Below are 26,807 nucleotides of genomic sequence, written 5' to 3'. Positions count from 1 at the left end.
CCAATACCAAGTGCTCTAATTTTGCCCACTAATCTCCTGTGTGGGGCCTTATCAAATGCTTTCTGAAGGTCCAGGTACACTACATCCACTGGCTCTCCCTTGTCCATTTTCCTAGTTACATCCTCAAGAAATTCCAGATTAGTCAAGCATGATTTCCCCTTTGTAAATCCATGCTGACTTGGACCGATCCTGTTACTGCTACCCAAAAGTGCGGCTATTTCATCTTTTATAATTGACTCCAGCATCTTCCCCACCACCAATGTCAGGCTAACTGGTCTATAATTCCTTTTTCTCTCTCCCTCCTTTCTTAGAAAGTGGGATAACATTAGCTACACTCCAATCCACAGGAGCTGATCCTGAATCTATAGAACATTGGAAAATGATAACCATTGCATCCATGATTTCTAGAGCCACTTCCTAAAGTACCCTGGGATACAGACCATCAGGCCCTGGGGATTTATCAACCTTCAGTCCCAGCAGTCTGCCAACATCATTTGCTGCCTAATGTGGATTTCCTTCAGTTCTTCCATTTTTTCCTCTTCACATACCTAAAGCTTTTACTATCCTCCTTTATATTCTAGCCGTTTAACTTCGTACCTCATCTTTTCTCCCTGTATTGTTGTTTTAGTCATCTTCTGGTGTTCTTTAAGAGTTACCCAATCCTCTGGCTTCCCGCTCATCTTTGTTGTTATACTTCTTTTATTTGTATACTGTTCTTGACTTCCCTTGTCAGCCACGGTGGCCCCTTACCCCCGTTGGAATCTTTCTTCCTCTTTGGAATGAACTGATCCTGCACCTTCTGTATTATTCCCAGAAATACCTGCCATTGGTGTTCCACTGCCATCCTTGCTAGGGTATCTTTCCAGTCAACTTTGGCCAGCTTTCCCTCATGGCTGCATAGTCCCCTTTGTTCAACTATAATGCTGACACCTTTGTGATATGCCGATTTTAACTTGATTCAACTTGCACCCTGTATCCAGGCTACAGTTCTGGGGCATAGTTATAGCATAACTCCCAATTTCTCAGTTCTATCCATACTGACTCTACATCTCCTGATTCCATGTCACCCCTTGCAAGGGACTGAGTTTTATTCCTCACCAACTGAGCTATCCTTTCCCCTCTGCCCACCTGTCTGCCTTTTTGACTGTACGTATACCCCTGAATATTCAGTTCCCAGCTCTGGTCCTCTTGCAGCCATGTCTCTGTAATTCCCACATCATACTTGCCAATTTCTAACTGAGCCTTAAGCTCATCCACTTTATTTCCCATACTCTGTGCATTCATATATACTTTTAATCCATTACTCCCCTCACCCTTCACATCAATTCCAATTTCATTTGGCCTTACTCTCCTATCCCTTCGTGAGCTTTCTGCCCCGTTAATTGTGGTATTTTTCTTAACTTTTCCTATATTCTCTTTCCCTTTAACTCCAGCCTTATCTCCAGTTTGTCTGCTCCCCCACTATTTAGTTTAAACCCACCTGTATGGCAGTGGCAAACCTGCCAGAATGATGATCCCCCTCCTGTTAAGGCGCAACCTGTCCTTTTTGTACAATGTACCCTTCCCCCAAAACAGATGCCAGTGGTCTAAGAATCGAAATGCCTGCCTCCCGCCCCAGCTCCTCAGCCACATATTCAGATCATCTATTAGTCTATCTCCCTGTTCCTGCCCTCACCAGCTCGTGGAATTGGAAGCAAACCAGAGATAACCACCTTGGAGGTCCTGCTTTTCAGCCTTCTTCCTAGTTCTCTGAAGTCATGCTGCAGATTGTCTTCTCTTCCAACCAACGTCATTTGTGCCGACATGCACTACCACTTCCGGCTGCTCACCTTCACCCTTGAGGATGCTCTGCAATCGGTCCGTGACATCCTGGATTCTGGCACCAGGGAGGCAACACACCATCCTTGACTCCCACCTGTTGCTGCATAAACCCGTCTGTACCTTTCCAATGGAGTCGACTTCCACGGCTCTGCCTGAAGTCTGTCTCTTTGGTTTTGACTCGCAGACCTGTCCCCTGCTCATAATGGCAGTGTCTTCTCTCCCGACAGCTTCCAAGAGGGTGAACCTGTTTTCAAGAGGTACATCCCCTGGGATCTCCTGTACTCCAAGCTTCCTGTCCTTTCCCATCGTCATCCGGTATCTTCGGTGTAACAATCTTGCTGTAGGTCCTGTCCAGGAAGCTCGTTTTCCGAGGTCAAGTTGCATCTCCAGTATCCCCACACGGTCCTTCAGGAGCTGAACCTGGACACAGTTTCCACAGTTGTAGCAGTCAGAGGCATCATCAGTGTCCCTGACCTCCCACATCCTGCAAGTCTCATACTGAATCAGCTTACCCATCGTATCTTCACTGCGTCCCGTCCTCCAACTTTTGGCAGTCTCCTCGCCGAAGGCTCGAGCCAAAGACTCACACTTTTCTTACAAGGCACTTCCCTCATGGGAGTAAACAGCTGGAGTGAGGGTTGACACCCGCATGGAAAACAGCTGTCTGAACAGCTGGAGGAAGCCCTGCTGCCTCACCCCGGAACGACTGTGACTCTCACCATCCCCGTCAGATGCTCTGCTGACTTTGGATACGATCCTGGCGGCTGGGACACGCTGTTGGAGCGGCGGCAACAACAGCCGCAGGGCCCGGGCAGCAGGGCGCCTCACTCTCCACATCTCCCGCACAATGAGCCGGACTGGCGGGCGGGTAGGGACCAAGGTCGGCGGCAAAGGCGTGGAGGGATCTCAGATCCCTCCTGGCAGACTTTCCCCGTACCAGCTGGAGCGGGTATTACCGTGACTGGCTGGTTATTACCGTGTAAGGGCAGTAACTGGCGCCGGTCTGATTGGAGGGACTGACTGTCTGGGCAGCTGTCGACATGACCTCGTGTTTGGTGACGAGCCGATACTCGCGTTACAGTTCCGCTCCTGATCTGCTCCGGGTTTAACGCATGTTCAATATACACCCCATAACGGGTTTAGTGCAACACCACTTTATTCCCAGGCTCCTTTCCCGCCATTGACAGAACTAGATTGTTCAGCCCCTCCACGTCTCCCAGTGTCTGGAACCCTGTTTGTCCCGACCAAGGAGTTGCTGCAAATGTTGGCAATTCTCCCCAAGTCTAAGTCACACCTAATGTTGCCCTGATCTTCTGGGAATCACTCTAACAGAGCCCTGCTCAGGCATCGAGCTTTCTCTCGCTGCCGAGAGGCCGAGCCCCCCGCGGCCATTAGGTTTCTGCAAAGGCACGGGTTCGGCCCTAACCCTAAACGGGGACGGAATGTATTTCCCAAGGGGTGGCGCAGCGGTAGAGTTGCTGCTACAGCGTCGGAGACACGGGTTCAATCCTGACTAAGGGTGCTGTCTGTACGGAGTTTGTACGTTCTCGCCGTGACCGTGTGGGTTTCCTTCGGGTACTCCGGTTTCTCCCCACATTCCAAAGATGCGCAGGTTCGTAGGGTAATTGGCTTCGGTAAATTGTCCCTAGTGTGTGTGGGATAGAATTAGTGTGCGGGGATCGCTGTTCGGCATAGATTCGGAGGACCAAAGGGCCTGTTTCCACACTGTAGCTCTAAACTAAATTAGAAGAATCTCCCAAATAAATGGCGATGTGATTTAAATTAATGCCGTATTCCGAAGCACAAACCACAATGAAAACAGCTGGATGGGGAGAAAAGTGGAAGCAATGGAGCCAACATCTGCAGCGCTCATTCTGGCCACAGGGCGATGACTAGTCACCCCCCCCCCTCCCTCCCTCCACTACCCAGTCCACTGACACCCCCCTCACCCCCACTATCTTCCCCCACCGGCAGTGGCAATAAAGGGGTCTGTTTCTGGTTGGCTTCCAGGGACTAGCGGAACTCTGGGGCTTGGTGCTGGGGCCGCTGCTCTTCACGTTGTATATTAATGATTTGGACGAGGGGATTGAAGACTTTGTGACCAAGTTTGCGGATGATACGACAATAGGTGGAGGGCCAGGTAGTGTAGAGAAAGCAGGGACTCTGCAGAAGGAGTTGGACAGGTTGGGAGAGTGGGCAGAGACGTGGCAGATGGAATATAGTGTAACAACGTGTGGAGTCATGTATTTTGGTCGTAGGAATCAAGGCGTAGACTTTTTTCAAAATGGGGAGAAAATACAGAAATCGGAGGTGCAAAGAGACTTGGGAGTGTTGAGGCAGGATTCCCAAAAAATGAATCTGCAAGTTCAATCGTTAGTAAGGAAGTCAAACGTAATGCCAGCATTTATTTTAAGATGTCTAGAATACAAAAACAGGGATGTAATGCTGAGGCTCTATAAGGCGCTGATCAGGTCGCATTTGGAGTATTTTAAGCAATTTTGGGCACCATATCTGAGGAAGGATGTGCTGGATCTGGAGAGGGTTCAGAGGAGGTATACAAGAATGATCCCAGGAATGAGTAGGTTAACCTATGATGAGTGTTTGACGGCACTGTGCCTGTACTTACTGGAGTTTGGAAGAGTGAGGGGGGACCTCATTGAAACTTACAGAATAGTGAAAGGCTTGGATAGAGTGGGAGAGGATGTTTTTACTAGTGGGAGAGTCTACGACCAGAGGACACAGCCTAAGAATTAAAGGATGTTCCTATAGGAAGAAGATGAGGAGGAATTTTACTCGGAGGGTGGTGAATCTGTGGGATTCTTTGCCAGTCGGCTGTGAAGGCCAAGTCAGTGAATATTTTTAAGCATGGAGATAGATAGATAATTGATTAGTACAGCTGTCAGAGGTTATGGGGAGAAGGCAAGAGAATGGGGTTAGGAGATAGGTCAGCCATGGTTGAATGGCAGAGTAGACTTGATGGGCCAAATGGCCTGATTCTGCTCCTATCACTTATGACCTAAGGGGTCTGTTTCTGGTTGGCTTCCAGGGACTAGCGGAACTCTGGGGCTTGGTGCTGGGGCCGCTGCTCTTCACGTTGTATATTAATGATTTGGACGAGGGGATTGAAGACTTTGTGACCAAGTTTGCGGATGATACGACAATAGGTGGAGGGCCAGGTAGTGTAGAGAAAGCAGGGACTCTGCAGAAGGAGTTGGACAGGTTGGGAGAGTGGGCAGAGACGTGGCAGATGGAATATAGTGTAACAACGTGTGGAGTCATGTATTTTGGTCGTAGGAATCAAGGCGTAGACTTTTTTCAAAATGGGGAGAAAATACAGAAATCGGAGGTGCAAAGAGACTTGGGAGTGTTGAGGCAGGATTCCCAAAAAATGAATCTGCAAGTTCAATCGTTAGTAAGGAAGTCAAATGTAATGCCAGCATTTATTTTAAGATGTCTAGAATACAAAAACAGGGATGTAATGCTGAGGCTCTATAAGGCGCTGATCAGGTCGCATTTGGAGTATTTTAAGCAATTTTGGGCACCATATCTGAGGAAGGATGTGCTTGATCTGGAGAGGGTTCAGAGGAGGTATACAAGAATGATCCCAGGAATGAGTAGGTTAACCTATGATGAGTGTTTGACGGCACTGTGCCTGTACTTACTGGAGTTTAGAAGAGTGAGGGGGGACCTCATTGAAACTTACAGAATAGTGAAAGGCTTGGATAGAGTGGGAGAGGATGTTTTTACTAGTGGGAGAGTCTACGACCAGAGGACACAGCCTAAGAATTAAAGGATGTTCCTATAGGAAGAAGATGAGGAGGAATTTTACTCGGAGTGTGGTGAATCTGTGGGATTATTTGCCAGTCGGCTGTGAAGGCCAAGTCAGTGAATATTTTTAAGCATGGAGATAGATAGATAATTGATTAGTACAGGTGTCAGAGGTTATGGGGAGAAGGCAAGAGAATGGGGTTAGGAGATAGGTCAGCCATGGTTGAATGGCAGAGTAGACTTGATGGGCCAAATGGCCTGATTCTGCTCCTATCACTTATGACCTAACCGAGGCACCGGCAGGAACACGCGAGGATGTGGACCTGGTCCTGCCCCACCGCCACTCTCTGGGAGAGCGAGGTGGTCGTGCCAGCGGCTGCAGACTAGGGGTCAATAGTGCGGGTTGTCGGCAGCGGCTCAACCCCCAGCTCCCTCGCCATCGAGTTCTGCAAAACACCATGACAGAAATGTCCCGATTATAGCGGCTCTATACTCTGCCCTACACACCTCCCCCTTTACCCCATTTCCCCCTCTCCCCTCCCTCACACTCCTCTACACATTCCCTCTATTTCCACTCTCCCCTCCCCCACTCACTCACCCTTCCCCTCACTTCGTCCCCTCCGTGTACTCTCCCCATCCCTTGTGTACTCAGATATACCTTCTCTCACCACCCTCTACTCTCCTCTCCCCAACATCTCCCCCTTTCCCAATCCTCTTCCTGGAGTCTCAATGCCGGATCCCATGTTTCCGATACTGACACACAAGGCTCTGCACCCGCTTCCCGCCCACCTCCCCCTGGAGCCGTGAGCTAACCTATGGCCGGGTCGAGGGCTGGGAGCCGAGTTAGGGGCCGTGTCTAGGCCGGGGCTGGGAGTCGGGGCCAGGGGCCGAGTCTGGGGCACCATGTTGGGGGAGAGCTGCTCTCACCATGTGGTCCACCACGTTGACATGGTATGGAATGGCGCCGTGACGATCACACTCGGCCATGTGCTGCTGCTCCGGGTCTCCGGGCACGAGGACACCCAGCCCAGGCTCGCTCTGCAGGAAAAACACAGGCTGCCTTAGCTCAGCGTCTGTCCCCAATCCACCAACGATGGAGGAACAGTCATTTACTTCCAGAATGGTGCAAGGCCTGGGGGGGGGGGGGCACAGAAACCCCAGTCCCCACCCCTCTTACAATAAAATGTTCTACCATTATCACTCCCACTCCCTGGGGGAAGAGAATCTTGTGGATTCACAACCCTCTGTTCTAAAGGTTCTTGAGCTCAGCCCTCCTGGTGAACTGTTTGTTGAGACCATGTTGTTTCTGGTCAATGCCAGGTCATCTGGTTCTTGGCTATGCCTTGGCGATCTCCCTCAGTTTCTGAGCACTATTAATATTAAACTCATGGGCTGCTGAGTTGTGAGAAACATCTGCAACCAGGTTGTTCTGGGTGATCTCAAAAACCATTGATCAGATAAAGAGTGATATCTGTTAGTATTAAAATGGTAAATCTGATGATGGTTATCTTACTTTAGCCACCACCAGTATGTCTGCATGGATAATACAATATGTAAGAGTTGCTGATAAAACTGACCGGTTCCAGGTTTCTGTGCAGTTTGAGCAGATCTGACATCCTCGACTCGAAACCTGGAGCGAAACATTCTGGATCCAAGGCAAAGAAACTCTGTCCCTGGAGAATGTGAGCACAGTAGTGGGATTAGTGAGTGCATCAGCACTACCCAGCTAAGCTGCAGTGACGAGTGATCACAGGAACACCACCAGGCACTAAAGGGAAAGTTCCAGAAATCTCCCAGGGGTGGCCGTGTGGGATCTTGCTGTGCTGTGATCGTTCATGATGTGTATGTGCTGCTAGCTTCTGGTGCAGTCCAAGCCTACATGACCACATGAGGGGTTTGCTCTTTTGGGGAATAGTGCCTGACATCTTCAGCTACCTCTGGACACTGGTGGACACAGAGCACTGGAGTAACTCAGCGGGTCAGGCAGGTATCTCAGTAGGTAGACAAAAAAGCTGGAGAAACTCAGCGGGTGCAGCAGCATCTATGGAGCGAAGGAAATAGGCAACGTTTCGGGCCGAAACCCTTCTTCAGACTGATCGGGGGCGGGGGTGGGCGGGGACAAGAAAGGAAAAAGGAGGAGGAGCCTGAAGGCTGGGGGATGGGAGGAGACAGCAGGGGGACTGAGGAAGGGGAGGAGACAGCAAGGACTAACAAAATTGGGAGAATTCGATGTTCATGCCCCCAGGATGCAGACTCCCCAAACGGAATATGAGGTGCTGTTCCTCCAATTTCCGGTGCTGCTCGCTGTGGCCATGGAGGAGACCCAGGACAGAGAGGTCGGAGACGGAGTGGGAGGGGGAGTTGAAGTGCTGAGCCACCGGGAGGTCAGCTTGGTTATTTCGGACCGAGCGGAGGTGTTCGGCAAAACGATCGCCCAACCTCCGCTTGGTCTCACCGATATAGATCTGCTGACATCTAGAGCAGCGGACGCAATAGATGAGGTTGGAAGAGATGCAGGTAAACCTCTGTTGCACCTGGAACGATTGCTTGGGTCCTTGAACGGAGTCGAGGGGGGCGGTAAAGGGACAAGTGTTGCATCTCTTGCGGTTGCAAGGGAAAGTGCCCGGGGTGGGGGTGGTACGAGAGGGAAGGGAACTTCTGCTACTGTGCATTGCTTGTGGAGTGAGTTAATGTTGTGATGGTATCCAGCTGTTATGTCCTGTAGGGGGTTGTGCTGTTTAAGTCGTTGACGCTGCAATCATCCTGTGTACCTTCATATTCCTGACCTAGACCTTTAGTTGGTGGGTGGGTATAGGGGTGTTAGGAGAGTTACGTCCGTACCACCCCTAGCCTGTGACCAGCTCCAGTGGCCACATAGAGAAGCAAAGGAATGGGGATCTAGAGATCAGGGGTACACAGCAGCACACAGGGTGGGTAAAAGGTGTCAGGGTGCTGGTATCCAAGGGCAAGGATATAAGGGAGTGAACCTTATGTGTAGTTAGGGGAAGGGGCATGGGAACACGGTGTTCGGGTGCAGGGAGTAGTGGGTACAGGAAGTTCAGAAAGTGGCAGTGCGGAGATAGGGGGCAAGCCTTCTACGTCATTGAGATATGAAAAATAAACCTAAAGATATTTCATTAAAAATTCAACAACATTACTTATAATTAAACACCAGAGGGAGCGAGAGTACAGGATGGAGGGGGATGTGGTGCAAGCAGGGAGAGGGTGAGGGGTGCAGGCAGAGGGGGCAGGGAGAGAGGTGCAGGGTGAGGGGTGCAGGGTGTGGGTGGGGGTGAGGGGTGTAGGGTGTGGTTGAGGATAGGGGTGAGGAGTGCAGGGTGGGGATGAGGGGTGCAGGATGGGGATGAGGGGTGCAGGGTGTGGGGCGCAGGGTGTGGGTGAGGGGTGTAGGGTAAGGTTGGGGATGAGGGGTGCAGGGTGGGGCTGAGGGGTGCAGGGTGTGGGTGAGGGGTGCAGGGTGTGGGGGTGTAGGGTAAGGTTGGGGGTGAGGGGTGCAGGGTGTGGGTGTAGGGTAAGGTTGGGGATGAGGGGTGCAGGGTGGGGCTGAGGGGTGCAGGGTGGGGTGAGGGGTGCAGGGTGTGGGTGTAGGGTAAGGTTGGGGGTGAGGGGTGCAGGGTGTGGGTGTAGGGTAAGGTTGGGGGTGAGGGGTGCAGGGTGTGGGTGTAGGGTAAGGTTGGGGGTGAGGGGTGCAGGGTGTGGGTGTAGGGTAAGGTTGGGGGTGAGGGGTGTAGGGTGTGGTTGAGGATAGGGGTGAGGGGTGCAGGGTGTGGGTGAGGGGTGCAGGGTGGGGGTGCAGGGAGAGGGTGTGGGGTGCAGGGAGAGGGTGTGGGGTGCAGGGGGCAGGGGGGGGGTGTGGGGTACAGGGTGGGGGTGCAGGGAGAGGAAGCAGAGAGAGGAAGCAGAGAGAGGAGAGGGTGAGCAAGAAGGGATGGGGTAAAGGGAGCAAGGAGATGGGTACGGATGCAGGGAGCTAGGGGAGAGGATACAGGGAGCAGGGAAATGGGTACGGACGCAGGGAGCTAGGGCAGAGGATACAGGGAGCAGGAATATAGTGGCAAGTCCATGGAGAATGCAACAACTGGCAGCGATGCAGGGGTTGGGCTGAAGGTCAGGGTTTTCTTTGAAATGAGAGAATTCAATGTTCATGCCATTGCATTGAAAGTTATCCAAGCAAAACATTATGTGCTGTTCCTCCAGTTTGCGCGTGGCCTCATACTGACAGTGGAGGAAGCTAAGGAGAGAAAGGTATGTATGGCAATGGGAAAATAAGTTAAAATGACTTGCTCCCAGTGGCTAGCCATTATAACTACCCTTCCCATTCCCTTAGCGCCTGCTTCGAAGCTATGCTGTGTCACATAGGGCAGGAGCCAGGGGGCCACGATACTTTGGAGGGGGTGTGAGACAAGTGAGCAGTATAGCAGGGCAGTGACACAGGAATGGTATTGGGGATAAGGGTGTATGTAGTGAATGAGAGGGATCAGATCACACTTTCATGTAACTACAGAGAGGGGGTACTTGGCAAAGATGCACATGATGAAGGTGAAGACACAGGGTAGGTAAGCAGAGGGAGAGGATACAGTAGCTGAGTTTACATAGGATGAGGGTACACAAGGTGAGGGGTAGGTATGGGGGGAGAGCCATGAGCTTACCAAGTCAGCCACCGAGTCTGTCTCCTTCCAGCGGCGGACGTTTTTACTGTAATGACCTCCCGCTAGAATTCCACAAAATATCTCCACCATCATACTCAATCCATAGCCTTTGTATCCACCTGGGAAACACAGCATAGACAATAGACAATAGATGCAGGAGTAAGTCATTCGGCCCTTCGAGTCAGCACCGCCATTCACTGTGATCATGGCTGATCATCCATGTGCTGGTCAGATGGACAACAGTGGGCAAAGATATACTGCTCTTCCATGGGCAATACCTGGACTCAGGCCAGTGTATAACATCAACTGGACAAAGCTACACTCAGGCAGGAAGGTCAGTGGCCTATGCTTTCCCTATACAAGTACCCGTCCAAACACCTTTTGAACTTTGTATCTGTATCTGCCTTCACTACCTCCTCAGTCAGTTTGTTCTAGATATTCCCTTCCCTATTTGTGAAAAACCTATCCCTCAGATATCCGTGAAATGTCTTAACAATTCTGGGAACTGATTATCCAAGGGTATTCCTCCTTTCGAAAAGACAGACAGGTGGACAGAGGGGGTGGGATAGCTCTGTTGGTGAGGAATGAAATTCAGTCCCTTGCAAGGGGTGACAATGAAACAGGAGATGTGGAGTCAGTATGGATAGAACTAAGGAATTGTAAGGGTAAAAATACCCTAATGGGACATCTACAGGCCCCCAAACAGTAGCCTGGACACAGGGTGCAAGTTGAATCAGGAGTTAAAATTGGCATGTAGCAAAGGTAATGCTGTGGTTGTGGGAGATTTCAACATGCAGGTAGACTGGGGAAATCAGGTTGGTGCTGGACCCCAAGAAAGGGACTTTGTAGAGTGCCTTCGTGATGGATTCTTAGAACAGCTTGTATTGGAGCCTACCAGGGAGAAGGTAATTCTGGATTTAGTGTTATGTAATGAGCTGGATTTGATAAAGGACCTCGAGGTTAATGAGCCATTAGGAGGTAGTGACCATAACATGGTCAGGTTTAATCTACAATTGGAGAGGGAGAAGAGTAGATCGGAGGTGTCAGTATACAGTTGAATAAAGAGGACTATGGGGCCATGAGGGAGGAGTTGGCCAAAGATGACTGGAAAGATACACTAGCAAGGATGACAGTGGAACAAAAATGGAAGGTATTTCTAGGAATAATACAGAAGGTGCAGGATCAGTTCATTCCTAGGAGGAATAAAGATTCCAAGGGGACCGTGGCTGACAAGGGACGTCAGGGACAGTATAAAAATAAAAGAGAAGAAGTATAACGTAGCAAAGATGAGCAGGATGCAAGAGGATTGGGTAATATTTAAAGAGCAGCAGAAGATAACTAAAAGACAATACGGGGAGAAAAGATGAGGTACGAAGGTAAGCTAGCCAAGAATATAAAGGAGGATAGTAAAAGCTTCTTTAGGTATGTGAAGAGAAAAAAATTAGTTAAGACCAAAGTTGGACCCTTGAAGACCAAAAATGTGAATTTATTATGGGGAACAAGGAAATGGCAGATGAGATGAACAGGTTGTTTGGATCCTTCTTCACTAAGTCGGACACAAACAATCTTCCTGATATAGTAGTGGCCAGGGGATCTGGGGCGACGGAGGAACTGAAGGAAATCTACATGGCAGGAAATGGTGTTGGGTAGACTGATGGGACTGAAGGCTGATAAATCCCCAGGGCCTGGTGGTCTACATCCCAGGGTACCTAAGGAAGTGGCTCTAGAAATCGTGGATGCATTGGTGATAAATTTCCAATGTTCTATAGACTCAGGATCAGTTCCTGTGGACTGGAGGGTAGCTAATGTTATCCCACTTTTTAAGAAATGCGGGAGAGAGAAAACAGGGAATTACAGACCAGTTAGCCTGACATCGGTGGTGGGGAAGATGCTGGAGTCAATTATAAAAGATGAAATAGCCGCACATTTGTATAGCAGTAACAGGGTCGGTCCGAGTCAGCATGGATTTACGAAGGGGAAATCATGCTAGACTAATCTTCTGGAATTTTTTTAAGATGTAACTAGGAAAATGGACAAGGGAGAGCCAGTGGATGTAGTATACCTGGACTTTCAGAAAGCATTTGATTAGGTCCCACCTAGGAGATTAATGGGCAAAATTAGGGCACATGGTATTGGGGGTTGAGTGCTGAGATGGATAGAAAATTGGTTGACAGACAGGAAACAAAGAGTTGGGATTAACGGGTCCCTTTCAGAATGGCAGGCAGTGACTAGTGGGGTACCGCAAGGCTCGGTGCTGGGACCGCAGCTATTTACAATATATACATCAATGATTTGGATGAAGGGATTCAAAGCAACATTAGCAAATTTGCAGATGACACAAAGCTGGGTGGCAATGTGAACTAGAGGAGTATGCTATGAGATTTCAGGGTGACTTGGACAGGTTGGGGGAGTGGGCAGATGCATGGCAGATGAAGTTTAATGCGGATAAATGTGAGGTTATCCACTTTGGTATCAAAAACAGGAAGGCAGATTACTATCTAAATGGCGTCAATTTGGGAAAAGGGGAAGTACAATGGGATCTGGGGTCCTTGTTCATCAGTCTATGAAAGTAAGCATGCAGGTACAGCAGGCAGTTAAGAAAACGAATGGCATGTTGGACTTTATAACAAGTGGAGTTGAGTATAGGAGCAAAGAGGTCCTTCTGCAGTTGTACAGAACCCTAGTGAGACCATACCTGGAGTATAGTGTGCAGATTTGGTCCCCTAATTTGAGGAAGGACATTCTTGCTATTGAGAGAGTACAGCGTAGGTTTACAACGTTAATTCCCGGGATGGCGGGACTGTCATATGCTGAGAGAAAGGAGCGGCTGGGCTTCTACACTCTGGAGTTTAGAAAGATGAGAGGGGATCTTATTGAAACATATAAGATTGTTAAGGGTTTGACACGCTAGAGGCAGGAAACATGTTCCCGATGTTGGGGGAGTCTAGTACCAGGGGCCACATTTTAAGAATAAGGGATAAGCCATTTAGAACGTTTAGAGCCGAGGAAACACTTTTTCTCACAGTGAGTTGTGAGTCTGTGGAATTCTCCGCCTCAGAGGGCGGCGGAGGCCGGTTCTCTGGATGCTTTCGAGAGAGAGCTAGATAGCTATCTTAAAGATAGCGGAGTCAGGGCATATGGGGAGAAGGCAGGAACGGGGTACTGATTGTGGATGATCAGCTGTGATCACATTGAAAGGCAGTGCTGGCTCGAAGGGCCGAATGGCCTACCCCTGCACCTATTGTCTATAATTCAGCCTTGTATGTGGAAGGATGACATATAAATTGGTGGTACACAAAAATGCTGGAGAAACTCAGCTGGTGCAGAAGCATCTATGGAGCGAAGGAAATAGGCAATGTTTTGGGCCGAACCCCTTCTTCAGACTGATGGAGGATGGGGGCGGGGAGAAGAAAGGAAAAAGGTGGAGGAGCCCGGTGGCTGAGGGATAGTGAGGAATATTAATCCTTTAAAGCAAACTTAAATCATTAAAGTGAGAAGTGATCCAACAAAGGGAGATGAGGGTTGGAATCTCCCTCATAAACACCCTTACAAAAGGTAAATACAATTCTTACTTGTAGCCTCGTTTCCTCCCAGAGGCAGCAGACCCCCTCCACTCAAAATTTTTGCTGGATCAGTGGTGTCCTTGCCATCAGGATCACAGCCCCATCCTACCGGAACCTCCTCTCCACGTCTGTGTTGAAATTCTATCTAAAGAGAGGCAGGAGAATGGGGTTGAGAGGGAAAGATAGATTGTTGATCAGTAACATCTCATGTTCATGTTACAGGATGTTACAGATCGATAAGCAGGCCTTGGTAGCAGGGGGCTTCCACCCACCTTGCATTTCAGAAGTACCTTTATCCCTGTAAAACCTCACAGAAACTTCATTAAAACCAAACTGACATCAGACCATATGAAGATGAAGGGTGACTAAATTCTTGCCTAAAAGGACAGGTTTTAAGAAGGATTTAACAGGAGGAAAGAAAGGTTGAGTGTTTTACAAACCATTGGAGTTATAGATCTTGAAAGCTCATCATTACGATATGATAGAATATTTATCCCAGGAGGTAAATTAATTTGCCAACAGTCATAAAAAACACAAAATACATGAAACATAAAAATAAAGTGACGAGTGGTAAGGTTTTGGGGAAGTGCAAAGATTGAGGAGGTGGGGGGGGGAGGGATGTCAGTCTCAGTCTACCCCACAACAGAAGGGGGAGGAGTTGTAAAGTTTGATAGCCACAGGGAATAAGGATCTCCTGTGGCGTTCTGTCCTGACGAAGATGTCTCGTTAGCCATGTTCCATTTGTCTACTTTTAGCCCATATCCCTCTAAACCTTTCCTATCCATGTACCAAATGATAATTTAAATGTTGCAATTGTATCAGCCGTAGCTGCTTCCTCTGGCGACTCATTCACTATATCTACCACCTAATCTACCACCTACATTATTGACAATTGATCGTTAAAAATTGACTGTCATATGCTGAGAGAATGGAGCGGCTGGGCTTGTACACTCTGGAGTTTAGAAGGTTGAGAGGGAATCTCATTGAAACATATAAGATTGTTAAGGGTTTGGACATGCTAGAGGCAGGAAACATGTTCCCGATGTTGGGGGACTCCAGAACCAGGGGCACCAGTTTAAGAATAAGGAGTAAGCCATTTAAAATGGAGACGAGGAAACACTTTCTCTCACAGAGAGTGTTGAGTCTGTGGAATTCTTTGCCTCAGAGGGCGGTGGAGGCAGGTTCTCTGGATGCTTTCAAGAGAGCTGGATAGGGCTCATAAATAGCGGAGTCAGGGGATATGGGGAGAAGGCAGGAACAGGGTACTGATTGTGGGTAATCAGCCGTGATCACATTGAATGGCAGTGCTGGCTCGAAGGGCCGAATGGCATTCTCCTGCACCTGTTGTCTATTGTCTAAAACCAAGTCGGACTTAAAGACGTCAGAGATACAGAATGGAAACAGGCCCTTCGACCGAACAAATCTGTGCCAACCAGCGATCACTACGTACACTAGTACTATTCTACACACTAGGAACAATTTGCAATTTACAGAAGCCAATTAACATGTAATTTACATGTTTACAATTTGTAATTTACAGAAGCCAATTAAATACAAACATGTACATGTTTGGAGTGTGGAAGGAAACCAGAGCACCCAAAGAAAACCTACATGGTCACAGGGAGAACGTGCAAACTCTGTACAGACAGCACCCATATTGAACCCGGGTCACCAGCCCTGTTCATAAGTAAAACAGCAACTCTACTGCTGTGCCACGGTGCCTCCCCTGTGGCATCATCATTGTGTCAAAGTGCTGGTGGGCACGTTTTTCACACAATGAATGTATGGAATGAGCTACCAAGTAAGTGGTAGAGGATGGCACAATTACAACATTTTAAAAACATGTGGACAGTACATGAATAGGAAACATTTAGAAGGATATGGGTAAAGTGTAGGCAAATGAGACAAGATCAGGTAGGCAGCTTGGATGAGTTGAGCCGAAGAACCTGTTTCCACGTGATGTAACTATGAAATTAAATCCCTTCAGCCTGCATCGGTTTCTCAGCCACTAATCTCTCCTATTTCTGCCCTCATTAACACATGACACAGGGAATAATACAGAGGTTACAATCCTAGAGGTCCTGCTGCTTGCATCCCCATATTAATTCTGCAGGATCTCATCGATCTTCCTACCCAAGTCTGAAAACAAGGACTCTGCAAAGTGGGCATCCAATGAGCACTTGCTTTTCCAATGTAGAGATCACACCACAAGCACTGCATGCAGAATTCTAAAGTCGAAGAGGTGCAAGTGAATCACAACACATCTGTAAAGACTGTCTGAGTTCTGGAAAGGTGGGAAGGGAAAAGGTGAAAGCAAAATGTTGTATCTCCTGCAGTTGCAGAGGGGGCTGCTGCAGACAGGGGACTGTTTGGTGCAGATGAAAGAGCTGACCAGGGGGTTGTGAAATAATCTATTCCTTTGGATTGGGAAAAAGGAGGGAGTGTAAAATATATCTGGTGATTACACCTTGTCCAAATGTAATTATACTACTTACATCGAAATTAACATGGTGAAAGTATGCCTTACCTTTCCCAAAGCCACTGCTGATGTGGCCATATCCAACACAAAGCTATCTCCATCCAGGGCTGGAGCTGCCACACTGATAGGATTGGTTCCCAGAGTACACTGGAAAATAGATAGAGGTAGTTGAATGGTTATCTTAAAGTATGCCGAACAGAACAACCAAGTATTTCACGGTAACTTGGTACACGTGAGAATAAATAAACCATACAACCAGTGAGGATGCACGCACTTAAACCACAAAAGTCAAGGATGGTCAGTCTTTTTTCCAGTATAGAAGTGTCAAATTCTAGATGACGCACGTTTAAAGTGTGAGGGAGATGTCCAAAGCAAGTTTTGTTTTACAGAGAGTGGAAGATGCCAGGAAACGCAAGAGGCAGGAAACATGTTCCCGATGTCGGGGGAGTCAAGAACCAGGGGCGACAGTTTAAGAATAAGGAGTAAGCCATTTAGAATGGAGACGAGGAAACACTTTTTCTCACAGAGAGTGGCGAGTCTGTGGAATTCTCTGCCTCAGAGGGCAGTGGAGGCAGGTTCTCTGGATGCTTTCAAGAGAGAGCTAGATAGGCTCTTAAAATAGCAGTCAGGGGATATGGGGAGAAGGCAGGAACGGCGTACTGGTTGGGGATGATCAGCCATGATCACATTGAATGGCGGTGCTGGCTCAAAGGGCTGAATGGCCTACTCCTGCACCTATTGTCTATTGAAAGCACTGTCAGGGGAGGTTGTGGAAGCAGATAGCATAATAGTGTTTGAGTTGCATTCTCAGTCAGTTCAGGAAGATGGAATTAGATTAGTTTGGCATCTTTGTCATCTCAGACATGGTGTTCTGAAGGGCCTGTTCCTGTGATGTTCTGTTTTCTGGGGAACAGGCAGAAAGTCGGTAATAAGGAAATCAAATTGTTTGGATTAATGTCAATAGATGATTGGCAAATGCTCGGTTGGTCGAAGGGCCTGATCCTGTGCTATTCTTACATGATTCAGGTCAGCCATGAACTTACTGAATGGCAGATCAACTCCCGCTCTTATTTATTACATATTCTATTAATCCCTTGAACACGAGGCATTCTTTGTGACACCATGTGAGCAGAATGCCCTGTGCACTAAATGCTGGATAATGAACATCGTCATAGGAATGTTGGTTTGCAAATACTTTACCTCCTTTCCTCGGGTTGGCACCACCAGTGGAGAGGTGTTGGTACAAGACATCCCCTATTGGTTACAAATACAAAATACTATCATGAACTGTGTGTGTGTGTGTGTAACGGATTAAAGTACTAAATCAATTTTGATGCAAATGTTACTCACAATGAGACCACATTTCAGAGCTTGCATGGAATAAAATCCAGCAATGCCAAAGTGGTTAGAACCTGTAATGAGATTCAGACACATTGAACAACTGAGGCCATTAAATATATTGCTGATGGCAGCAGGGTGGATCATGCATGGCATCATAGATAACAAAGATAATTATAAAAAATTGCAGCAGGATTTTGATCGGTTGGATAGGCGAGCTGAGAAATAATTAGTGGAGTTTAATGCAGATAAGTGCAAGGTGTAGGGTTTTGGGATCTATTCATAGATGGTGAGAAGAGGTGAAAGGACAAAGGTTGTGATTGGATGGGAAACTATAGTAAAAAGGAGGATGGTTGGGGAATAGTGGACCAGGAAATCACAAAATGGAATAGTCTTGAAAGGAGGTGTTGAGGCAGATTTTGTCCCTCGCTGTAATTCTTTTTGCATGTAACTCAGTCACTCACCGTAAGCTGACACCCAGCCTATTCCCACTTGCTTGGCCTTTGCGATGGCAAGTTCCATGCAGAAGTTCCCAACAATGGGTCCAATCAGGTTATTGCCATTCACCAGTGCAGTGGCTGCCGTGCACTTTACAATTGTTGGGTCTCCATCCTTTGCGCAGATTCCAGTTTTCAGATCCTTCACGTACATATCTGTGATGTGGACAGAGTGACAATGAGATGCATATGCCTGCCTCTCACTGCAAACCTGATATTAACCCTGACTCTTGGCCTACATTGCCCAATCCCAAATGTAGGCACAGGCCCTTTGGCTCATCAAACCTATGCTGACCATGGTGAAATCTAACTATTCCCATGTGTCTCGAGGTCTGAATCCCGTTCCTGCCTGCTTGTTCAGGAGTACAAAAGCCTCTTCAATGTTGTTATCCATTCTGCATCCACCACCTCCCTTGGCAGTGCCAACTAGCCCCCACCCACTCTGTAAAATCTAAATTGTCTTATGGATCCTCCTTACATGTTTTCCTTCTTTCATTAAATTTATGCCTTCTGGTATTCTGACATCTCCACACTGGGGGAATCTCTCTACTTTATCTGTGCCACTCATCATTTTATACATTTTGATCCAAATGGAAGCATACCCCGTATCTATTACTGTGGGGGAGAAGCGGTCTCTTTATAGTTGTGGAGAAAGAGGGAGCAGATTGGGGAATTGCCGGAGACGGAAGCTGAGGAAAGGAGGAAGGTGAGGGATGGCAAGGGGCGAGTTGGATGCTGTAGTGGAGAGGTGTTGTGACGGTAGGGAGGAGTTGAGAAAACATGAATGAAGATTAATTCAACAACTCGTCAATAACCTCAACCACTCAGTCCTTTCTCTAAACTTCATCCTATGTTTTGCATATGTACCTGTAAATGGTATTTAATATTCCAAGTGTGAGACAGTGGAGAGTTGCCTCATTACCACTGGGCTAACAGCTACACCCCAACCTGTCACTGGAAATTCCATGCACACACCAAGTCTGTTGAGTCCGTGGCTGTAATGTCCTCGATAATCTCCCTCCACCAGCACATCGGCCAGTGCTGCCCCATGACAGCTCCTGGCACCGACTGCACTCATACAGCACTCGATGAACTGATGCAAATCATGCCGTGTCACCAAATACCTGCAACACAAAGCACCACAACCTCAGAGCCCAGCCAGATAAGCCAAGGGAAGGTGGATAGATGGAGGCGCATATTGGAGTAAGAAACCGAATAATAATAATAATAACTTTATTTATAAAGCGCTTTTATACAACATCAGTTACCACAAAGTGCTGTACATGGGAGTCAACAAAAAGTTATTACAAACTACTAAAACCATTAAGACGACAGGACTATAAAAACAGTAAAAATTAAAAGACATTAAAAGCACTAAAACAGGAACAATGTCTCAGCCAGTGTCGAAAGCCAGTGAATAAAAGTGAGTTTTTAGGGAGGATTTAAAGATGGACAGTGAAGGGGCCTGTCTGATCTGCAGCGGCAAGGTGTTCCAGAGTGCCGGGGCAGCAACAGAAAAGAATCCCGAGGCTACTCAACCCCTTGTGCGTTCTCCATACCATACTTGATCTTTTCCCTCGTTATTAATTTCCTACACTAAATTAATATCCTTTATCATTTCTATCGAATATATTCAGCAACAACATTGAGAAAATCTTTGCGGAAGAGAATTTCTGAGATTCTGCGCCATCTAGATGAAGAGATTTCTTCTCGTATTTTCCAGATTGCTCATCCCTTTATTCTGTGAATGGGAGCTCCTCGGTCTGGTGGAATGGTAGATTTGTGATATGAGATTTCAGCAGACTTGGTCTGTACGCTTCAGTTGAAAATTGAGATGAATCTTGTTCAATGGAAGAATTCTCAGGTGTGAGCACATGTAGAGTTGACTCCCTTTAGGTGGGTGACAAAATAACTGAATGGGAAATAGAGGGACTGCAAATATTGGAGTGGGTGCCTCTGTATCAGCATGAACCATGTAATCTCAACTCCTTATTCCACGCTTTCTACTTGCCAAGTAACTCTTTGTCTGCCTTTTGACTCAAATCTCTGGGAAATAAATTTGCGTCATATCTGTCTTGAGTGGTTCCAGAATTTCCTACAACAAAACGTTCGCACATCCACTGTGGTAAGAGCCTGCAGGATGCTACACGTCTGCCTCTGGTAGGAGGGAAAAGGTGGATGGAGGGGGTGGGCATCAGCATAGGAGGCCTGTAAATACGATACACATGGATAATATACAATATACAAAAATTCAATAAATTAATGACACCAATACGAATTCACAACACGACATCGGTCCATCGACGGTCTAAAGAGCGTCCATGGTCGCAAATGGAGGGAGGAGAATAAGAGGGAGGAACAACAAACATGTGTGTGTGTGTAGATGGGGAAATGAGGTTCATGCAGGTAAAGGGACAGTACAGAGATGGATGGAGAGGCCTGAGATGAGAATGATGGTGGGAGGAACTGTGGGCAGAGGGAGCGGTGATGGTAGTGGAGGGACTGAGCGCGGAACTGGGGGGTCACCGGGCATTGGGAATGTGGGCAGAGGGGGAGGTGATGGAGGGTCAGTGGACTGGGGAGTGGGATTGTGGGTGGAGGGTGTGAGGCGGCCAGGACTGATGTGGGGGGGGGTTGTGAAGAGGGGGGTGAGGGGGGGGCACAGACCCTGGGGCTGAGACAACTTTTCACAGACGAGGCCTGGGATCAGTGAGGGGGCGGGGAGACCCGGGGGGGGAGAGGGGGGGGGGAGGGTGTGAGGCGGCCGGGAGCGGGGAGGGGTGGGGAGTGAGGGGGGAGAGTCGACGCCTCACCGAACCATTTCCCGCCCTTTTGTGGCTCACGAGCGCGACGGCGGGGAGGGATGATGGGAAACCCATGGCCCCGCCCCCTCACTGATCCCGAGCCTCGTCTGTGGAAAGTTGTCTCAGGGTATGTGCTCCCCCCCCCCTCCTGCCCCCCCTGCCCCCCCCTCCTCCTGCCGCCCCCCCCCCTCCTGGCCCCCCCCCCCTCCTGCCGCCCCCCCCCCCCCCTGCCGCCTGCCCCCCCCCCCCCTCCTGCCGCCCCCCCCCCTCCTGCCGCCCCCCCCTCCTGCCGCCCCCCTCCTGCCCTCCCCCCCCTCCTGCCGCCCCCCCCCCTCCTGCCGCCCCCCCCTCCTGCCGGGCCCTCCCCCCCCCCCCTCCTGCCGCTCCTGCCGCCCCCCCCCCCCTCCTGCCGCCCCCCCCTCCTGCCGCCCCCCCCCTCCTGCCGCCCCCCCCCCTCCTGCCGGGAAGCCGCCCCCCCCCCTCCTGCCGCCCCCCCCCCTCCTGGGCCGCCCCCCCCCCTCCTGCCGCCCCCCCCCCTCCCTGCCGCCCCCCCCCCCTCCTGCCGGCCGCCCCCCCCCCTGCCGCCCCCCCCCCCTCCTGCCGCCCCCCCCCCTCCTGCCGCCCTCCCCCCTCCTGCCGCCCCCCCCCTCCTGCCCGCCGCCCCCCCCTCCTGCCGCCCCCCCCCCTCCTGCCGCCCCCCCCTCCTGCCGCCCTGCCGCCCCCCCCTCCTGGCCCCCCCCCCCTGCTGGGGCCCCCCCCCCCTCCTGCCGCCCCCCCCTCCTGCCGCCGCCCCCCCTCCTCCTGGCCGCCCCCCCCCTCTCCTGGCCGGCCTCCCCCCCTCCTGGCCCCCCCCCCTCCTGGGGCCCCCCCCCTTCCTGCCTCTGCCCCCCCCCCCTCCTGCCGCCCCCCCCTCCTGCCGCCCCCCCCCCCCCTGCCGCCCCCCCCCTCCTGCCGCCCCCCCCTCCTGCCGCCCCCCCCCCTCCTGCCGCCCCCCCCCCTCCTGCCGCCCCCCCCCTCCTGCCCCCCCCCCTCCTGCCGCCCCCCCCTCCTGCGGCTCCCCCCCCTCCTGCCGCCCCCCCCCCTGCCCCCCCCCCTCCCCCGCCCCCCCCCTCCTGCCGCCCCCCCCCCTCCTGCCGCCCCCCCCTCCTCCTGCCGCCCCCCCCCCTCCGCCCCCCCCCTCCTGCCGCGCCCCCCCCCTCCTGCCCCCCCCCCCTCCTGCTGCCCCCCCCCTCCTGCCGCCCCCCCCTCCTGATTCCCCCCCCCTCCTGGGGGGCCCCCCCCCCCTGCCGCCCCCCCCCCCCCTCCTGCCCGGCCCCCCCCCCCTCCTGAGCCCCCCCCCCCCTGCCCCCCCCCCCCTGAGCGCCGGCCGCCCCCCCCCTCCTGCCGCCCCCCCCCTCCTGCCGCCCCCCGCCCCCCCCCTCCTGCCCCCCTCCTGCCCCCCCCCCCTCCTGCCCCCCCCCCCTCCTGCCCCCCCCCGCCCCCTCCTGGGCGCGCGCCCCCCCTGCCTGCCCCCCCCCCTGGGCCCCCCCCCCCCCTCCTGCCTCCCCCCCCCCCGCCTGCCGCCCCCCCCCTCCCGCCGAGCCGCCCCCCCCCCTCCTGGCCGCCCCCCCCCCTCCTGCCGGCCCCCCCCCCCTCCTGCCGCCCCCCCCCTCCTGCCCCCCCCCCCCCCCTCCCCCCCCCCCCCCCCCTGCCCTGCCGCCCCCCCCTCCTGCCGCCCCCCCCTCCTGCCGCCCCCCCCCTTCTCTGCCCCCCCCCCCCCCTCCTGCCAGCCGGCCGCCCCCCCCTCCTGCCGCCCCCCCCTCCTGCCCGCCCCCCCCTCCTGCCGCCCCCCCCCCTCCTGCCGCCGCCCCCCCCCCCTCCTGCCGCCCCCCCCTCCTGCCGGCCGGGAGAGTCCTGCCGCCCCCCCCCCCCTCCGCCCCCCCCCTCCTCCTGCCCCCCCCCCCCCCTGCCGCCCCCCCCCCCCCTCCTGCCGCCCCCCCCCTCCTGCCGCTGCCCCCCCCCTCCCTGCCGCCCCCCCCCCCCTCCTGCCCCCCCCCCCTCCTTTCCGCCCCCCCCCCCCCTGCCGCCCCCCCCCCCTGTCCCCCCCGCCCCCCCCCCCCCTGCCGCCCCCCCCTTGCCCCCCCCCCTCCTGGCCTGCCCCCCCCCCCCCTCCTGCCGCCCCCCCCCCACCCCCCCCTGCCGCCCCCCCCCCCCCCTGCCGCCCCCCCCCCCGCCCGCCCCCCCCCCTGCCTCCGCCCCCCCCCCTCCTGCCCCCCCCCCCCCTCCTGCCGCCCCCCCCCCCTGCCGCCCCCCCCCCCCTGATGGGAACCCCCCCCCTGCCGCCCCCCCCCCCCTCCTCCGCCCCCCCCCCTCCTCCCCCCCCCCCCCCCACCCCCCCCCCCCCCCCCCCCCCCCTCCCCCCCCTCCCCCCCCTCCCCCCTCCCCCCCCCCCCCCCCCCCCCCCCCCCCCCCTCCCCCCCCCCCCCCCCCCCCCCCCCCCCCCCCCCCCCCCCCCCCCCCCCCCCCCCCCCCCCCCCCCCCCCCCCCCCCCCCTGCCCCCCCCCCCCCCCCCCCCCCCCCCCCCCCCCCCCCCCCCCCCCCCCCCCCCCCCCCCCCCCCCCCCCCCCGCCCCCCCCCCCCCCCCCCCCCCCCCCCCCTCCCCCCCCCCCCCCCCCCCCCCCCCCCCCCCCCCCCCCCCCCCCCCCCCCCTCCCCCCCCCCCCCCCCCCCCCCCCCCCGCCCCCCCCCCCCCCCCCCTCCCCCCCCCCCGCCGCCTGCCGCCCCCCCTCGCCCTCCCCGCCGCCCCCCCCTCCCCCTGCCTGCCCGCCCCCCCCCCTCCTGCCGCCGCCCCCCACCCGTCCTGCCGCCCCCCCCCCCCTGCCGTCCCCCCCCCCTGCCGCCCCCCCCCTCACCCTCCCATCATCGCCCCCCCCTCCTGCCCCCCCCCCCCCCCCCACCCCACATCCCCCCCGCCCCCGCCCCCTCCCCCCCCCCCCTCCCCCGCCCCCCCCCCCCTCCCCCCCCCCCCCCCCCCCCCCCCCCCCCCCCCTCCCCCCCCCCCCCCCCCCCCCCCCCCCCCCCCCCCCCCCTCGCCCGCCCCCCCCTCCTGCCGCCCCCCCCCCCTCCTGCCGCCCCCCCCCCCCCTCCCTGCCGCCCCCCCCCCCCTCCTGCCGCCCCCCCCCTCCTGCCGCCCCCCCCCCCCCTCCCCTCCTGCCGCCGCCCCCCCCCCTCCTGCCCCCCCCCCTCGCCCTCATACATCGCCCCCCTGGGCCCCCCTCCTGCCGCCCCCCCCCCTCCTGCCGCCCCCACCCCCCCTCGCCCTCATGCCCCCCCTTGGCCCCCCCCTCCTGCCGCCCCCCCTCGCCCCCACCCCCCCCCCCCCTCCTGCCCCCCCCTCCTGCCGCCCCCCTGGTCTTGCCAGCCACACCCACCCCGTTCGCTGTCTCTGAATTCCTGTACAGTCAATGTCACCTTGAGCAATAACTCTCTCCCTTACAACTGTCATGTGGCAGCTTGCAGGATTCAACATCAGCTAACATCCCACGCTGAGCCCAATGGCCATTTCTGCTGCCGGTCGTCAATGTTTTATATCAATATCTCTCAATATCAATTAAATCAATATCTCTCTCTCGCTTCGTTCAGTCTGACGTGTCTTGCTAATTCCAACATGCAACAACAGCAAAGAAGCATTAATGCCATCTAATTGACCCGTTAACCCACCTCACCCTGCCCCACTCTATCACCCTTTGCTCAATCTTCCAGCTTCATCTGCAACATAAAATTAATTAATTTTACTTCCCAGTTTTGGTGAGGGGCATATTGCTCAATCTCTATTGAGACTGCCTGACCTTCTGTGTTTTGTTTGATGTACAATTAATAAATACTCATACCGTACAGCAATGTCAAAGTCCCTCAGTGAAGAGTTACAGCTTGAAAACCAATATTGAAGTCGACATCAGGCTTTACAAATGTTAATTCAGTCTCGGATCAATTGAAACTCGCAATGACTACAGTGTTTTGAGGCCCAGGGCTTGACAAGGCTTGCCAAATTTGTGCAGGAGTTCAGATTTATGAAAGTATAAATTGAAAATACTGGAAACTCTTAGCAGACCAGGCAGTGTCTGTGGAGAGATAACCATGATTTTTCTCTCCAAAAAGAAACCAATGTGAACTCCCCACATTGCCTGCTCCTGATACACTGGTCTGGATCCCACCCTGAGGCAGCACAGGGAAGACCCCCATAGTGGAGGGAAATTTATATTTTCACTTCACGGCAGAAGCTAAAACTTACCTCATGACGGCTCCGTACGGGTCAGTGTTCGTGAGATTTCGAGGTCCCTGTACGTTCTCTAATTGGCCAGGGGGGTATTGACACCTCATACCAGCTGATGTTTTTCTTTGAAGCCTATTTGGTTGTTCCCAACAGGTAACTCCCAAAACCTGCCCCGTACAGTCAGCCTGGCAACTAGCTGAGCAGCTTCAACCAGTTTTTAATTAAAATTAACATGTAATGATAGGTTGATTCTGGATTTGAATGAACCCTGTGACTTAATGTATTCAAATTTGAAATCGCTTCTTTAATATAAACTGCATCTCATATAGGTCTGCGGGAGAATGAAGAAAGATTATTGCCTTCCATCACAGTGGGGAATGGGAAGAAGCCCCTGTGGAGGATGTTCATGTCAAATTTTTATGTAGTTATGTATCTTGTTGCTTTCTAGGTATGACTTGGCAAACCAAATTCCTCATATGTTGCAAAATATACTTGGTTAATAAATTATGATTATGAGAAGAAAGTCCATCAGGACAGAATGTGTGGCCTTTCTGAAAGCTTTGTCAAAATCCTGTGTGTTGAGGAGATTTGCAGAAGATGAAAAGGAAATGGAGAGGTCTGTGGAGAAAGGGTAGGTGTGTAAGTCTGTTAGCGTTCACTAAAAGACAACAGAACACATTAGTCATATATCATCAGAAGTATTGATCCTTTATTACAGGGGCCACAGAGTGTTTTTGAAAGTGGGAGATTGAGCGATCACTGCCCACCGTCTTGAGGGAGGCTGTGTGAGGGGGACAACCCCCTCCCACGGTAGGAACCTTTTCGAAATGTAATGTTTTAAAATTATGTTTTAGTTCATTATATGATTTGAATGTTTATTGTTTGAAGTATTTTTAAGATAATGTAGGGCCTACATGAGAGATAGGAGCAGGTGATCCAGAGATCCATGTTCTCTGGAGATGCTGCCGGAACTCAGCAGGTGTGTCCTTTGGTGTATTAACCAGCTGCTGCAGTTCTTTGTTTCTTCTCTTTCCCTCTGTTTGACTATAACCTGCAGAATTGGCAGGGCAACAACTTTTATATTAAAAATGTCCACGAACTTCTATGTGTTCATAACTGGAAAACTCCATCAGAGATAGACACAGACTGAAGGGTCTCGACCCGAAACGTCACCCATTCCTTTTCTCCAGAGATGCTGCCTGTCCTGCTGAGTTCCAACCATAGGATCACCAGCAGTTTAGGGCACAGGAAGTGGCCAATCGGCCCATCAAATCTCTACTGGTAAATTAGTTATAAGGCAGAAGGTGTGTTTTCATTCTGACTCCTGGTAATCGGGAAATATGTCTCCCAGCCTTTTCCATCAGGACATGTCATCTCCAGGGCAAGACTTAGTGGGGGGGGGGGGGGGGGGGGGGTGGTTGACCTGGAGGCAATGGGCCAACAGGTTCCTTATGGGACCAGTTACTGACTGGGGACCTTTGGCAGTTAAATGAAGTGCTTTGAGAGGTTGATCATGGCGCAAATCAACTCGTACCTCAACAAAAACCTGGACCTACTGCATTTCGCTTACCGCCACAACAGATCAATGGTGGATGCAATCTCACTGGCCCTCCACT

General features: G+C 52.8%; 1 protein-coding gene across 1 annotated transcript; it reads right to left on the bottom strand.

Annotated features, from left to right (window-relative positions):
- Positions 1 to 4,198: 4,198 nt before the first annotated feature.
- On the bottom strand, positions 4,199 to 25,337 carry LOC129705533 (uncharacterized oxidoreductase YjmC-like). Its single transcript, XM_055649103.1, has 11 exons — positions 25,210 to 25,337; positions 19,112 to 19,260; positions 18,104 to 18,292; positions 17,652 to 17,713; positions 17,502 to 17,555; positions 16,350 to 16,448; positions 13,832 to 13,967; positions 10,260 to 10,378; positions 7,167 to 7,262; positions 6,517 to 6,627; positions 4,199 to 6,035 (listed from the first exon to the last, which is right to left on the bottom strand). Exons 1-11 carry the CDS (start codon positions 25,296 to 25,298, stop codon positions 5,973 to 5,975), a joined length of 1,167 nt encoding a protein of 388 aa, XP_055505078.1. The 5' UTR covers positions 25,299 to 25,337; the 3' UTR covers positions 4,199 to 5,972.
- Positions 25,338 to 26,807: the final 1,470 nt, after the last annotated feature.

The sequence above is a fragment of the Leucoraja erinacea genome, chromosome 18 (genome assembly GCF_028641065.1).
Source record: "Leucoraja erinacea ecotype New England chromosome 18, Leri_hhj_1, whole genome shotgun sequence".
Taxonomy (NCBI): Eukaryota; Metazoa; Chordata; class Chondrichthyes; order Rajiformes; family Rajidae; genus Leucoraja; species Leucoraja erinaceus.
The sequence above is the reverse complement of the archived record's forward strand: the minus strand, read 5'-3'. Positions and strand labels throughout refer to the sequence as shown.

What these genes read in the sequence shown, in the direction of transcription:
- LOC129705533 (XM_055649103.1), bottom strand. Translation starts at nt 25,298, where the DNA reads ATGAGGTGTCAATACCCCCCTGGCCAATTAGAGAACGTACAGGGACCT. An exon ending in CTCTGAAATGTGGTCTCATT is followed by an intron (nt 17,556 to 17,651) that starts GTGAGTAACATT and finishes TGTAACCAATAG; the next exon opens with GGGATGTCTTGTACCAACAC. An exon ending in GGGAGGAAACGAGGCTACAA is followed by an intron (nt 10,379 to 13,831) that starts GTAAGAATTGTA and finishes TGTGTTTCCCAG; the next exon opens with GTGGATACAAAGGCTATGGA.